This window comes from Triticum dicoccoides, chromosome 6B (genome assembly GCF_002162155.2).
Source record: "Triticum dicoccoides isolate Atlit2015 ecotype Zavitan chromosome 6B, WEW_v2.0, whole genome shotgun sequence".
In the NCBI taxonomy this organism is placed as follows: domain Eukaryota; kingdom Viridiplantae; phylum Streptophyta; class Magnoliopsida; order Poales; family Poaceae; genus Triticum; species Triticum dicoccoides.
In genome coordinates, this window is record NC_041391.1 from 367,677,090 (window position 1) to 367,693,732 (window position 16,643).

General features: G+C 45.7%; 1 protein-coding gene across 1 annotated transcript; it reads left to right on the forward strand.

The window, feature by feature from the left end:
• The first annotated feature begins 4,441 nt into the window (after nt 1-4,441).
• Nucleotides 4,442-6,031, forward strand: LOC119326518. Its single transcript, XM_037600155.1, has 5 exons — nt 4,442-4,595; nt 4,692-4,805; nt 4,910-4,972; nt 5,355-5,470; nt 5,733-6,031. The coding sequence occupies exons 1-5, from the start codon at nt 4,463-4,465 to the stop codon at nt 5,748-5,750; spliced, it is 444 nt and encodes a 147-aa protein (XP_037456052.1). The 5' UTR covers nt 4,442-4,462; the 3' UTR covers nt 5,751-6,031.
• The last annotated feature ends 10,612 nt before the right edge of the window (nt 6,032-16,643 follow it).

Consider the following 16,643-nt stretch of genomic DNA (forward strand, 5'->3'; position numbering starts at 1 on the left):
TGGTGATATCAGTATGCAACCGAAATACCGCATATGGGAAATACTTGGTAGATTTCCATGTATCAAAGATAGAGGGGAATAATAGTATGCAGTTTGGTCATGAGCGTGTAAAATTGCATGACTCCAACGTAAAGTTGGTAAATTGCAATTCCAAAGTAAAGGTAATGCAATGAGCTTAACTCTTTGGATAAAGGATTCTACCAAACCATTTTGAGTCTAGACATTAGGACAAATTGCTAAAATTCAATCCAAGGGCCATAAAAGAAGGCACTCAAGGAGAATTCTGCAATGTTATCCATTTGATTTGCTTGAAATCGATGTCAGGATAATGAGCCGATGGTTTCGTGTGAATAAAGCACACACTTAAGACCATCATGTAGATATGTCTTTTAGAACCATGGAATACCAGAATAGTCTAGTCAATGGATGGGAAGAGCCACTTACCTCAACTTGATGCATTCAAGGAGTCTGAGTGGTTCAGCGGTGTGCGAGCCTTAAAATTAGCTTCCCTGTGTCACTTGTAGTGCACATAAAATCCAAATGGTGTTAGAATTTAGCATCATAATAATGATAAACTATTGGAATTGCTGATAGTTTCGGTTTCAATCCAATGTCTCGATGACCAAGATGAGTATGCCAAGTTTTTCATGTACAAGACATTTTGGAAAACTATCTTGGGCGTAACATATGCTACGGGTTTTGTAGTATGTGTAGTACAATCCAGATGATACATAGAAAATGTGCTTGCCATATCCGTTGCATATGGTAAAGAGAATGTATTTCTCTTTCTTGTCAGCATAAGTTTCGCTATGTAAACCATTTTGACAAATATATCTATAGCTTAGTAGGGTACGAGTTAAACTTGGGAAGCAATGAAGCATCCTGACGTTACTCGAGTACCCACAAGGATAGTAAATATGACTCAAGTTGAGCCAACAAATACCTCATCGCATCTAGCGATTTTAAAATATCTCCTTTCTCTCAATGAGAGTGGAAACATTGGACTTCCCTGAGTATAGAGTTTGTGGTGCATATGCCCACAAGGCACATATCATTTTTTATCGGATTGACTCTCGTAGAAATCTATATATAGACATGAAGATTCTCAAGAAAATCACCGTCGGATATATAGAATACATACAAATGAATTTGTATCAAAGTGCTGATACAGTATATTGTGATATACAATATATGATGACAACAATAATCATGTTCTTATGAGAACATCATAAATGGACATAAATAAATAGATCACTAAGAAGACTAAGGGACTAAATGTATAGTCTCCAAACATGTCGGTTGATGCATATTCAACCATCATGCTCTCCATGCTCATAGGGTCTCGTGACAGCTTGATGGTGTCAGGTTGAGGGTTTGAAGTGAGTTTCAAACCATTACCCTTGAGCTCATCTGCATCCCGGTGGCGTGGCTTGGATTGCACGCGCTATCCCATGGGATGAAAGACTGATCTTGATGTCCATGACCCGCTTAAGTAAGTTGTGGCCATAGAGGGCAAGTGCCTCAAATTGTTAGCCATCGATTACTTATAGCGGCAAGCCAGAGATAATTAATTTACAAGAAGTAAACTAAAAACCATCATGGTTTTGTAATAAGAATGCAAAAATTTGACTCAAGTGTATAACTTGAAAATTCTCAACCTCAATTGTGGGAACATAAACACATGGGCAGTAGATCATACAGATCTCACACTAATAGAGATAGCCTACACATGGGCAGTAGATCCAACTCATCACCTTGTGTTTTCCTAATATAATGAGGAAGATGTTATTGTCAAAATTTTACAAGTTTGTTGTGCGGGAGAAATCAACCACGACCGCTGTGACATGTTCATAAAGAATGTCAATGTGGTAAACACATAGAACATATCATTCCCGGTGAAAAAACCGGTAATTTATTTATATTATAGATTGCGTAATATAAATACATCTTGATGTTGCAAAATTAATAGATTTCAAGAAGGTGGCTCGAAATCATTAGTGTGAATCTCAAATTGCTAAGGATGACACCTTGAATTTTGCATATGTATTTGCAAAAATTGAAAATCTCAATTGCAAATAGACGTATTAATCTCGACATGTAGTGAACATGGAGATACATACATTCCGGAATACATCATACTCAACAGAAATACACTACTATTGTATTGAATAGTAATGAAGTTGCAAACTTGATGTTCAAGTGAAAAACTTGAATTGTATAGACCTCAAATTAAATGAGATAATCTTGTATCAAGTTGCAAGATAATTCAGCGGGGTGAATTACTATTTTGCGAGAGAAAATTAATCTCATTTGAAGTGAGATTGTTTTGCAAGAGAAGAAAGTTCTCAATCGCAAATCAGTACTCTAGAGGTACTAAATTTATATTTGCAAGAGAAAAAAATCTCAACTGCAAATAATAGATGTAATTAATCTCTACACGTGACAAACATGGAAATATATTACATCGCTGATGAATTCTTGAATACATCCATTGTACTCGACAGAAAAATAATAAACCGGTCTAGGACAGACTAAATACTGCTAGAACTACTGTTATACAACTAAGTTGCTGATAAGCTGAACTAGGACTGGACTAATAGTGTAGAGATCAAGCAAATAGCAAATAAACAAACAGCCACGGTACTGTTGGTGCCATGATTCCCTGCCGATGCACATGGCCTTGTAAAGGCGGTCATACTAGTCAATCTAAAAGATAAGGAGAGAGACCAGGGAAAGAAATCCCATGCAACTCATCCCCAATCCTTGCGAAGACACAACCAGGCGGAGAACACCAGGTCGGCCGGCATCATCGGCGGCGAGCGAAACTCCGCGCTCGTCCTCACATGAAGAACCACTGGGGAGATGGGAGCCGGAGCGCCGCGGGCTCCGCGTGCCGGAGCAGCCGGAGTGGTCGTTCGACGGCTGGCTCGCCAGCGGGACGCCGAGCGCCAACAGGCGGCGGCGAACCACTGGGCGCGGAGAAGATGAGGAGTGGCAGGGGAGCCGCGGCCCGTGGAGGACAGCATACGCGGGTATCCTGGCGGCACGAAGGCGAGCGCAACTGGCGGCAACATTGACGACCGCGAGGGTCGGAGATAGCAGCGGTGCGACCTTGTGCGCGTCGTCGTTAAGGACGACGATGTCGTTCCCCGAAGGCGGAACTGCTTCAACAGGGGCGACCGGGTCGACACCACTGCGTAGCCGCGTCGTGGCGTGCGCCAGCCAACGCACCTGGGCGGCCTTGCCGTCGCTCCCCATAGCCGCCGCAACGGACATGGCTGCGGGAAGTGCTGCCGCCGCTGCGAGGCGTGTCTCCGCACGCTGGATGCCAGAAGCCGCGGGCGCGAGCACCCCGGTCTGTGAAGAGCGGCTGTACGCTGAGCAGTGGCAGGCGTGGTTGCGTGCACCGCATGCGTTGAAGCCGTGCAGGGAGACATTTGCTGAGATGGAGCCATGGTTGCCCAGGACAGTTCCGTTGTACTATTGCCATAAAAAAAGGTAAGAACATTCAGAATTGACGAACCCGCTGGTGCTTACTATTCTTGATTGAGTCGTTCAATCTTTGATCAATGGATCTCAACTCCCCTGTTCTTTCTTCTTGGGTCCGAATAACTGCCACACGTGCGGTATGGACGGGAACCCGCCCGCACGCCTCGTGTGGCATGGATGGGAACCGGCCCGCACGACCACGTCCGCGCGCACAAAAGCACGGCCCGCACGTCCGGTGTGTGGCAACCCCGCCCGCACTGCCCCGTCCGGGCCAGACGACCCGCTGCCCGCACGACCCAGCCGTTCCCGACCTCCGATCCATCCCCTCGCCCGTCTGCCGCCATCGTCCCCCACCTCTCGAACCCCGACCTCCGTCGCCGGCCTCTCTGTTTGCCATGGCAACCAGAGCAGATCCGTAGGGCACTCCCACCGCAAACCACACCCCAACCCTCCCCACCCCCAGCCCCACACTCCAACCCAGCCCTCCAGAGACGATCATCTAAAACCAGGTGAAATCTCCCGATCTCATCCTTCTCATCCTTAAGGCTGAAAATCTCCCGATCTTGTACTGGGTCCATGCTATAGGGGTAGAACACTGCATGGTTCAGTGTATATTCGCAATTGCCAGGCAGAATACACCAGATCTGTCATGTACTACGTTTGAGATTAACTTAAGTTCCTAGTTTAATTGACGCAAGTAGTTGGGTATGAAATGGATGAGTAGGAATCCCTAAAAAAGGACAGGAAGGACAATTTTTGGAATGAAGGGGTTGGGAAAAATTAATTGCCACTTGTGTATGACGACAGTTGCCACCTTTTGTTGTCAGTAGCTGCCACCTATTTTGACCTGTTGCTTGCCATCCCTATCTTCTATGTGCAAGCAGCAGAAGAATACAATTCTTGTGGATTGTTGATTCCTTCTTGTTTATGCAGTGATTGAGAACACATCGGAAAGAAGCGAGACACGGAAAGAATGAATCACAAAGATGGCGCTGATGCTTGGGGTTCTCAAAGGCCAGAAACGCCCCCTTGGGATGCATCAGAGTATAGTCAACTCATCTCTGCAGGGCCGTTGCTGCCACTACTAGAACACTATGCAGGCATAGGTATGATGCGTGATAACAAAAGAAGAGAATAGTTGCCATCTTCGCAACGATGAAGATAACATTCTACTTATGTCGTACACTGTCATTTTTTCGCAGGTTCTTATGACCAAAACACTCTTAGGGGGCCCCCGTGGCAAGTTCAGTCACAAGGCGCTAACACTGACAAATGTACGGGCAGCCAACTTCAACTAGCTAGTATGGCTAATCAAGGTAATGCAAAATGAAGAAAGAGCACATGCTGCTATGGACATGAAAAATGAACATGCAAAAAAACTGGCAAAAGGACTCACGAGTTATCACGGGTGAAAATGCAGAGTCTTCATGCAGCACGTGGCATCAGGCAGCACCCATATACCTGCCATCGACGTCATACACAGGTGAGTCCATAAAAAAAGTGAAGTTGCGGATGCTCAATTAGCAGAAGGAGCATAGTTGACAACTACAATTGCCATGACTGGACATCTACAATTGCCATGAATTAAAAACTACACTTGACATCCCTGGACAATTGTTGTTGCCATCCCTGGACACTTGCAGTTGCCATGGAGGAACAACTACAGTTGCCATGCCAGTGCAACTACATTTGCCATGCCATGGCAACTGCATTTGCCATGAAGGAACAACTGCGGTTGCCATACTGATGCAACTACAGTTGCCATGCCAGTAAAACTGCAGTTGCCACATCAGGGGCAACTGCAGTTGCCGTGCTAGCACAAACTACATTTGCCATGAATTGACCAACCACTACTATGCTTACAGGTTATTACGCTGGTGGTAACCCGGCATACGTCTCGTGGCAAGCTTCACAAATTGCAGGTGGAGCACGTCATTTTGGTCTCACGGCCACACAAGATGGTCAAATGCAGCACAACAAGGTAAGGAAAAAACTGAACCACAAAAACAGCACTACATTTGTTATTTGTAGTTATTTGTAGGAAAAACAATAGTTGCCATGTTTGTTGAACAGTAGCTGCCATGACTGGACAGCTACAACTGCCATACATGTCCACGCGCAGACTCACGGCTTGCTGTTTGAAATGATGTCATGCCAAATCACTCGAAGATGGTGTGATCCATTGCGATACAGATGTTATTCAAACAAAAATCTTACTCTCGTACCTGTTTTTTCTATTACAGGGCCTACAACTACAGTGAACAGCGGCACGGGGACATCTACTGTGGGGAGCTCTGAGCGCACGGAAGACGCGTTCCACCAGCCAGCAGACAATCATGCCACAAACAATTTTGAGTCAGAGTCGGGAATGGCAATCATTCCAGCAATGCCAACAAGCACCCCTTTGAACACAATCACTGCCAACACTCAAGTAGATGGAACTGCCGCCGATACTGAAGTGAATGATGAAACTGACGACGACGCACAAGGGGATGAAGATGGTGCGCAATCAGAGATCATGGTACCTCAGCCACCGTACATTGGGCAGAGATTTGAATCATTCGAAGAAGCAAAGGAATACTACCGGACATATGCAAAGTTCCATGGATTTGCGGTCAACACCGAGTACCATATGAAAATTAAGAAAACTAACGAGTACAGCAGAGATGAGATGAGGTTCCACAAGGCACGGAGGAACAAGAAGGGGAAAGGTGTTGCGCCTGTTGTTCCGGAACGAAAGAGAGGTATCATTCTCAAGACTGAGTGCCCTGTCCGGTGTAAGCTAAACGTAGATGGAGGACAGTGGGTGGTCAATGAGTATTTTGACGAGCACAACCACCAACTCATAAAGAAGTTTGACCTGGTAAAATTTCTGACCACCCACAGAGGGTTCACCCCCGTCGAAAGGCAATTCGTAAAGCTGCTACATGATTGTAACGCCGGTCCATCAAGAATGGTACAGATACTATCTCTCATCCACAGCAAAAAGGGGACTCTGAGTAGCATGCCGTACATACCAGCTGACGTCACAAACCTACAGGCCAAGTACCGTAGAGAGAGCAGGTTGGCAGACATAGAGGCCACAATGGCCTACTTCGATGAGAAAGCGAAGGAAGATCCAGATTTCTTCTACAGGATAAGGTTGGACGATGTGGACCGTGTCAGGAACATGTATTGGGTGGATGGTGCTGCAAGGAGAGCCTACAAACATTTCCGAGATTGCATTTCATTCGACGCGACGTACCTCACCAATATGTACAAGATGCCATGCGCTCCGTTCATAGGAATAAATAACCACAATCAGTCGTTGCAGTTCGGTTGCGGCCTCGTCCGGAACGAAGACACGGATGGGTACGTTTAGCTGTTCAAGACCTTCTTGGAGTGCATGGATGGACTTGCTCCGATGAACATAATAACAGACCAAGATTTCAGCATGCGTGCAGGCATAGAGGAGGTCTTTCCATTGGCAGTGCACAGGCACTGCAGGTGGCACATTATAAAGAAGGCTGAGGAGACGCTAGGACCGTTCTTTGCTGACCGTCCAGAGATGCACAAGGCATTCGAGCTGTGCGTGGACCACAACTTGACGGTGGAGGAGTTTGAAAGGAGCTGGATGGTCATGACTGAAACACATCAAGTCCAAGACAACGAGACTCTTGTTAGCCTGTGGGAGAAGCGAATGTACTGGGTGCCGGCCTACTTCATGTAGTGCTTCTTCCCCTTTCTGCAGACTACGCAGCGTAGTGAGGGGTTCAATGCTGTTTTGAAGCGGTACGTCAGCCCTGGCAACTCATTGCTACAGTTTGCCAAGCAGTACACAGCTTTGCAACAAAAAATTCTGGGATCTGAGCTACAGCAAGAAGCTACCACAGCACTAAAGTAGCCAAAATTGCTAACGTATTTACCGATGGAGAGGCAAATGAGCAAGATATACACCAACAAGATCTTTAACAAGTAAGTCAGTTGCGTTACAGTCTTATTTGCAGAAAAAGCACCAAGGCAGTAGGTGCCTTATAGAGTGCAATGCAGTTGCCATGATATGCAGTTGCCATGTTTAATGAAATACTGTTTGCCATGCTTACTCAGCTGCAGTTGCCATGTTCAATGAAAATTCTGTTTTGCCATGCTTGCTCGGGTGCATTTTCCTTGTTGAATGAAGTGCAGTTGCTATGTTTAATACACTGTGCTTCCATTGGGGCATGTTGGCATGCAAATGCCAATGTCAGCTGGAAAAAATGTTATATTGGCGACACATATGCTGAAATGCAGTTGCCATGTTTAATAAAATGCATCTGCCATGTTTGTTGAAATGCAATTGCCATGTTTACTCAACTGTAGATGCCATGTTTAAATAAAAGGGCAGTTGCCATGTTTTATGCAATGTGCTTCCATTGGGGAATGTTGGTGTGGAAAATGACGATGTCCAGTTGAAAATGTACTACAATTGCCATGTCTACTGTACTCCAGTTGCCATGTCTAGTGTACTGCATTTGCCATGTCTAGTGTACTGCATTTGCCATGTTCAACAAACTATATTTGCCATGTTCAATGAACTATGTTTGCCATGTTCAAACAAAATGTATTTCTATTTCCATGACAACATAGGGTGGTACAAGAAAAGAGCGCACGATAGTTTAACAGAAAACACACAAAACTTGCAGATTCCGGGAAGAAATAAAGCGTGCCAGCATGTTCATGGCTTTCCAGGTGGACGAACATACGTTCAAGGTGTGTTCTATTTTGGGCATGTCAGATTCAGAACCTGAAGACCCGGACAAAGGAAGGAACTACTTCGTCAAAGCCTCGATAGGCGAAGGCGAGTACAACTGCCAATGCTGCAAGTTCGAATGAGACGGCATTGTGTGTTGTCACATACTAAAAGTAATGGACATGAACGCTGTGACACGGATGCCCCGCCATTTCATAAGGCGGCGATGGACTTGGGACGCTGACGACGCGTTGGCGCCGCAGACAACACACGCAGTTCTAGCTGTGCATGACGAGAGACCTGAGTCAACCATGGAAGCCGTGAGGCACGTTGTGCTGACAAAGAACTATGCTGAGCTAATTGATGAAGCGTGCTAGAGTGATGAGACAGCGAGAGTCGCAGAAAACACAGGAAGGCACTGAAAAGAGAGCTTGATGAGATCAAGAAGAGGAAAGCTGAGGAAGCCTTACACTGGTTTCCCCGCACATCAAGTGTGCCTTCATCCATGGGGCCATCATCTGAAAACTCGGAGATAAGGTCTGGAACAGCAAGCACACAGACCCAGGTCAGGAACCCACCCCGTTCCATCACAAAGGGTCGTCCAAGAGAGATAAGGTACAAGTCGGGATTGGAGATTCAAGCAAAACACAAGAAAACGAAGAAAGGGGCAGGCAATCCATGAGCAAAAATTGGGGCGACGTGACATGGTCCTTGTGGACATTTTGTTTTGTACCCTAGATGATGAGAATTTTTTTTAAAAAAATTGGGAGAATGACTCTTGAGGGGCATCAGAAGTGGAAGGAAAATTCATTGAGTGGATAAATGCAGTTGCCATGTTATGGGTACTTAATCTGCCATGTTATGTGTAGTTAATCTGCCATGTTATGTGTAGTTAGTCTGCCATGCTATTTTATACTAAATATGCCATGCTATTTTATACTAAATATTCCATGCTATTTTATACTAAATATGCCATGCTAGTTGTACTGGATCTGCCATTTTAGTTGTACTGGATCTGCCATGTTAGTTGTACTGTATCTGCCATGTTAATTATGTTCGATCTGCCATGTTGTTTGTACTGTATCTGCCATGTTAGCTGTAATGAAAATATGTCATGGTATTTGTAATGACTCTGCATGGCATATATTTCCATGACAATACGACGCGGTTTAGAGACACATAGTGTGTTGTGTGCAATGTATGGGAAACAAGTTGGAAAAAGCGTAACATGCATAAACCGCAGCAAAGGTTGTGGCTACATGATCAACCTACCCATGCTAGCCGGTGCAGTTAGTGATGAAAAAGAAGAAGCAAAACAGCCAAAATGAAAAATGACGATGACTTTCACTACCCATGTCTGATGAACTACATTTGCCATCTTTTTTAAAACATCGTAGACGCATTCGAAACAGCAAACCGGTGCTAGAAACGATGAAACCATTGTAATAATGATAAACATAAAAACATATGTGTTGTAACGCCTAAAATAGGTTCACGTCCACACATATATTACAGAAACTATTCAAATGTCGCTCACACACCACCACTACATAGTAGGCTACGCGGGGTTGCAGTCATAACATAGCACACAAACATAGTTTTCGATGAGAAGAAAGAGATAGTACCTTACATTCCTCGGCAACAGAATGTAAGGTATGCATTCGGTGTGTAACGCCACGTGATCACTTGTACTTCTTGTTGATTTTCTTGACAGCTTCCTCCACGAACTCGCATGCTCCAGACCGCTTGTTGAAATCTTCATTCCTCAACCAGTTCCATGTGTGGATTTTCCGGAGCTCAACGACCGTTGCAGCTGTGATAGCGGGGACAATTCTGCCTTCCCACTTTGCAAAATATTCCAGTGCGTGAAAGACACAGTCCGTCCTGCACGAGAAAAAGAGTCAGGTGAACACGCAAAAAGGACAGACGTAGCAAAGATAGACTTCAATTCAGATGTGACAACAAAAAGAGGGGTTGGATTGATGTAAATGGCACATGAAGGAGGGGGTTCAGAAATTACGTGTTCCCTTGCTTCACAGTCGCCAAATACTTAGTCGGGAAATGCCTGATCTGGACCTTTGAATGTTTGTAGTGAAGGTTCCATGTCTCTTTGAGGTTGTCGATGAAGAATTCGGCATGCGTAGTAAGGTCTGCATCAGCTTCCGAACGGATTGAATCAAGCACCTCAAAACGTTGGTTCTTCAGGTCAAGACAGATCACATAGTGGTGACCACACTTGTCGTGTGGGTCATGTGGTGCAAGCTCCTGGAACATGGGGAACATGACCTGCATTTAAAAGTGAAGAAATGAGAAGCAGAATTCACATAAAGAACGGCAGAGGGACAAAAAAATTAGAATCACGTAGAATGTTTGGTTATGGGTGGGGGTAGTTGAAAGAAAGTTGCCGTCCATGTATGAACAAAATGTGTCGTGTATTTTACTATCAAGTTGCCACATAGTTTGCACGGGATGCAAAAATCAAGATGTCAGTGTGCACGGCAGCTGTTGCCACATGAAAACATCTGCCACATAAACACAAGTGCAGATGATGGCAGAAAACCACACCATGTGAAAAAACAGTGCAGACAGGGAAGGAGTACTCACATATTTCTTCAGTGTGAGCTTGAATTCACCGTGTTGAGCAAAATTCTTCCTCAGAATTTTGTGGTGGAAGTCACCATCCCATATTTTGCAGGTCACACTGTAATGCATGATTATCTTGTCGGCACACACATCGGTGTGATTGTTGATGTAGTTGATCCCGCATGCAACTACATTCGTCGACATTTTACCATTTGGCCTCACGGACTCGGCAAGATCACCCAGGTCGACGTACGTCGCTCCGCATTGAATGACTTTGGTTCTGTCCAAACATGAGCTGTATGGAAACGATATAACATGGAAGAATCATGCCTACTAAGTAAAAAATATATGAAAGAACTAAAACATAAGCGGATCGTGTATAGAAAGTACGAAGAAGATGAATGGTAAGAAAGGAGAAAAGCAAAATGAGAGATTATGGGGTGTGGTCATTTACGCTTTCAGCTCCTTCATGTGCTTGTTGCTGGCCCTCGCATTTCCAAACCGCTTGACGATATCGTACAGTTGGGTCTGTTCCTTAGTGGCCCTGAATTCGGGCTCGTAGTCTTCCGCGGGAGGTGGGTGAACTACCCTCTGCTGCCTCACAGAACCAGGAGTGGCACTCCTAATGGTATCCTCAGATACCGTATCTGCAGGCACGTTGGAACTTGATTGCCCTTGCCCTCATGAGGACCTCCTCTGCAATGCTGCCTCCTCGATCATGCGGTAAGCTTCGTCAAGTGACGGTGAAATCTCCTCAGGGGTGGCTGCAATGATAAAATAAAATAAAAAGTGTGCTAGGATACCTAGAAAATCAAAAACAGATGGATTGTGAGGAGATAGGGTGCATGATGTGAGATGTAGGTAGAAAAAGTGGGGCAGTTGCCATGTGTGGTCCAACTACAGTGGCCATGTCAAAGCAACTACAGTTGCCATGTAGTTGCACTGTAGTTACCATCTAGTTGGACTGTAGTTGCCATGTCACAGCAACTACAGTTGCCATGTTGTGTCAACTCCACTTGCCATGTGATTGCCGTATGAAAAAATGCAGCATGGAAACAAAAAATGCAGGTGACATGGTGTGGCAAATCCAGTTGCCATGTGTAATGCACTGTATTTGCCATGTGACAGCAACTACAGTTGCCATGTTGAATCAACTTCAGTTGCCACGTGGTTGCCCAAATGTCAAATGCAGCATGGCTGCAAAAAAATGTAGGTGACATGGTGCATCAAATCCAGTTGCCATGTCATCACATGTCAGTTGCCATCACAAGTGAGAACCCCCAAAAAATATGATTGGGACAAAAGTCAAACTACAAAGATGTATACAAGAAAATCAGGACATGACAAGTGTACCTTGCACAATCGGCTCTGCGAACTTGACAGCCTTCCTGCCCTCGACCATTGGCTGCGCCATCATTGTGGGCATGCCTCCTGGGAAAGCAAAGGCAACTGGCAAAGGATCTTGCACCACCGGTTGATCTTGACTGATACCAAGGCTGAAGCTCGGTGGGGTAAAGGCCATTGGGTGCCTCTCATTCCTACTGGCCGGACCACGAACGACTTGCGGGGCAGAATCCAAGGGTGAAAGATCGACAAACATATCTGAATCGGCCGCTACAGAATGATCGGGCTTATTTGCAGGGCGGGGCGTGTTGTTAGCGGTATCAGCCGCAGCTTTAATGACAATCTTCTTGTTTGGGTTGTAGGGGACACCGACATTGACTGGGAGCCTGGAAGTGCGCAGATTTATGCTTGAGATTTTCACTGTGGGTAAAGGCGCAGTCTGCTCCGGGCGTTCACCTGCGTCACTCGTGCCCGGCTTGAAACCTACATCAGTTGTGCTCCGGTCTTGCGGTTTCTCCATCACATTGCTTTTGGCAGGTGGCGGGAATAGTGTGGACGCAGGAACATAACCAGACTCATCTCTCCTGCTCTTAGCTATAGCCGGTGCGTTGGGTATTACTGTTGGTTGCTTGCGGGGGCTACGACGCCTAGGTGGAAGACCAGCACGCGAAACAGTCGCCTTAGCAGTATATGCACCGACAGGAGCTGGAGCTGTTGTGCCAGGACTCTCACCTGTAGATGGCATATCTTTGTGAACTGCCGCCTTAGTCGCTTCTGTCATGGACACAAGAGTGCCACCACGCACGCGCTTGGAATCAGTGTCAGATGAGCGGGAATCTTCCTTGCTTAGGTTCGTCTCGGGAGTGTCCACTTCAACGCTTGCTGATGGGGTGGCATGGCTCACAGCAGCATCCTTCATTGCCAGAAGAGTTGGCAATATTTCAGCTGTCCTGGCAGATACCGACTCGTCACTCCCCGATGTACGGATGCCTGTTGTTCTAGCCTGCACATCTGCAGCCGGCGGAGATGGTCGGCCACTTGCATCAGAGTTGGTGGGAGCGGTCAACGGTGCAGCAGCAGTATTGTCGCCTGGTGCCTCATGTACATCTGAGTTGCCCCCTGTTGACAACTTTGAATGTAGACGTTCGAGCGGGTCCTTACTGATATGCCTGGCCCCGCGCATAGTAGTCTTCTTCATCCTGCAAAAAAAATAAAGCACATGAAAAAGGTATTAAAAAATGAACAAAAATATGTTTGCCATGGTAGAAATCTTAAAAAAATGAAAAACAAGTGGAAAAGTTGGTAGTTGTCATGTAAGGGGAACGTGAGTTGCCATGTGTCATAATTAGCAGTTGCCATGTTAGCCAACTTGAAGAATGATAAAAATGTCTGATCTGCCATGAATGCAATTTCAAATCTAGGTGTGGGATGAGCTCACAAGCCAACGGTAAAGATGGCAGTTGCCATTAGGTACATTAAAGTTACCATTTGGCCTAGATTCCAGTTGCCATGTAAAAACTAATAGGAGTTGCCATACACTTAAAAAGAAAGGAAAAAATCATTTGGAAAACAGCAGTTGCCACGTGGGGGGCGATGACAGAAGACAATGTGACAAGCTAAACGGATGCATTGGAAAATCAAGAAAATATAGTGCTATGTCAATGAAAGAGGATGAAAAAACCTACTTCTTGAGTGCCTTCCTCAGGTCTGGAAACACGACAGGATCCCCGGTGTTGGTCATCGTCATGCGAGGAGATGACCTGGTGGAAGGGGTGTCACCGGCAATGGGGGCGCCTTTGTTCAACCAAGCAGAAACACGGGTTGGCGTTGGCGCCTGTTTCTTCATAACTGCTCGTCCACCAGCTGTCGGCTCACTGCACGTATGAGATGGAGGGAAAAAAGTGGCAATTGTCAGACAGCAAACTCGTTGTCGCGCTTGACAAAAACAAGTGCAAAAAAGGATGAGTCTGTTTGAAGAAAATAGACAAAGGAAAAAAGTAAAATAAAAGTCGAACCTCTTCCTGGCAGCTACGGAGTCGGTCCTAGACCTCTTGCCAGGAGAACCCTGCCCAACACCCTCTGGAGCCCTCCCCCTCTTTGATGGCAAAACCCCCTCGCCTCTCACAGTCGTATGTTCTTTGACTTTCTCCGGTTGGGGGACATATGTTGCATCCTTGCCCTTGTTACCACCTGCGCAAACTTCAGCATGTTCATCATCATCGGTGTCCTCTTGCACATTCTTCATGACATCGTCGTCATCCTTGCTGAGACCAACATCTCCACCTAGTTTATCTTGTGTGTCAGTAGGATCTTGGGAACTATTGTAGTCATACCGGCCACGGCAACCGGTTGGCCGATGTGTACGTTCTAGGACAAATGAAGTGAACTGCCTCGCAACCGCGTCGTTGTCAGAGCCACTGAGGGACATCCACCCCTCCACCAACTTCCCGAGCAAGCCGGTCATTCCAGATGCAAATTGCCCTATTAGAAGCTCAACAGGTGCCCTCGCCTGTGCACGAAACAAAGAAGCATCAATGACCACCCGTATTGCAATCACTTGCACGACATCAAAAAATACTCCACGGCAAACCATAGATGTAGATCTTTTTATTACCTCGGCAGGGCAAGACGGAGCTGAGTGCACGTCCATCCACTTTCCAAAGTTTTGAGGCCCCCCAAACACGCTGTAGTCTATAGCATGCTTGGCCATCAGCTGGAAAGAACAGAAAAAAAGCTAGGATGTAAGAGAGAGAATGTAAGTTTCAGCACGAATGAAAAGAGTTGCCATGTGGAATGAGACATGGATACGGTACTCAGATAGCCATGGATAACAAAGGTAGTCATCTCTTATGACCCACAGACGGTTGCCTCATGCCAATTTGTAGGCATGCCATGTGGGCAAAGAAACCAGAACTAACCTGCAGTTTTCCATATGTGGTGTCAGTAGCCTTGTCTGCGGCAAGCACGGCCTTGACAGCGTTGATAGTCCACGCAGAAACAGCAAACTTGTGCGTAGGCGGCGGGCCTCCTGTCCCAGTGAAATCCATGATGGACAGATCAAGACAGTCGACGTACATGAGCTGATGCAAAATAATTTTAAAAAGAAAGAAATATCAATTGCCATCATGGGTACTGTGTGGAAAAAAACAGGAGAATATATGTTCCCATGATAATCAAGTCAAGGTGCATGAAAGAAGAGAAGAAAAAGAAGAAGATGCCATCTACATGTGCTAATTGCCATCATAGTGTGATAGCAGTTGCCATGTTGTTATGATGGCAGTTGCCATCATAGTATGATGACAGTTGCCATACTAATATGATGGGAGTTGCCATATTGTCATTATGCCAATTGCCATATTGTCATTATGGCAGTTGCCATCTTGATATGATCAGGTTGCCGTCTTGTTATGATCAGGTTGCCATGCATGAATAAAAGTGTGTTAAAAAACAGTGTTCACAGAAAGAACTGGTAAAAAATACCATTAAATGCAGTCGACAACCCTTTTGGTACATCTTGCTTGAGAATGCATCATGCAGGAAGTCGGCAATAAACTTACACCAATTCATGTTCTTTACATTTTCCAGATCCGCCTGCACCACAAAAAATTTCAGGACAAAAAGGTTGCCGCATCAGAAATCAAATGGAAAAAAACATCGGAAAACACTGGCAGTCACTAGCTTTACACAGCCAAAAAGATCGAAGGAAAATAAAGTAGTAAAGATGGATCATTCACCGGGATGGGGAATCATTTGTTGCTTGGGCGAAGAGAGGTGGTCGGCGCGAAAACAGCTGAGATGAGGTACATGAGTAGCTTCATCTTGAAAACATCTCCATGCGTCGTCATGGCCTGCAGCGAATCTGCCACTGCAGACGTGTTCGACATGGATTCCGACCCAGGAAACAAATGGGGGAACAGCGCTTCCTCGATCTCATTGTTGACCTCGTACAGGACTTTGATATGTCCACGAGGCACACCCAAAGTGCAGAACACGGATTCCTCGTTCAACGGAAGTCTTCCACGTCCCGGAATCACGAATTCCCTGGAGGCGGGTTCGTAGATCTCACCAAGCCAGTCGCATACAGGGTTGACAAGGTTCGTGCACCGGACATCCATCATAGACTGCATACCCATCTCAGCAGCAGCCCCCTTCTGATCGTCGGTGAATTTGTCAGTCAACACACTCAGTCGTTCTTGGGAGGCTCTGTTGCGAATACATTTCTTCTTCTGCAAAAAATAGACCACAAGTGATCAGTTGTTGCCATGTTTTGCAAAAAGTGATCAGTTGTTGCCATGTTTTGCAATGTCATGAAATTTTAGTTCGTGTCAGACGATTGCAAGCTCGAGGTGTCAACCAGTAACATAAAGCAGGAGGAGGGGGATGTGTGAACATTTACCTCATCACCCTCTTTTCTCCGTCCAGTTGCCCGATTACGCTGTGGTGGATCCATGAAATCATCATCATCGTTTTGATGATCGCCACGAGCCATTCTACTGAGATAGGAACAGACCAAATTGTC

Bases quoted from the DNA above. Each gene is read 5' to 3' on its own strand.
- LOC119326518 (XM_037600155.1), top strand. From the start codon at position 4,463: ATGAATCACAAAGATGGCGCTGATGCTTGGGGTTCTCAAAGGCCAGAA. The intron at 4,596-4,691 runs GTATGATGCGTG...ATTTTTTCGCAG, and splicing joins AGAACACTATGCAGGCATAG to GTTCTTATGACCAAAACACT. The intron at 4,973-5,354 runs GTGAGTCCATAA...CTATGCTTACAG, and splicing joins GCCATCGACGTCATACACAG to GTTATTACGCTGGTGGTAAC.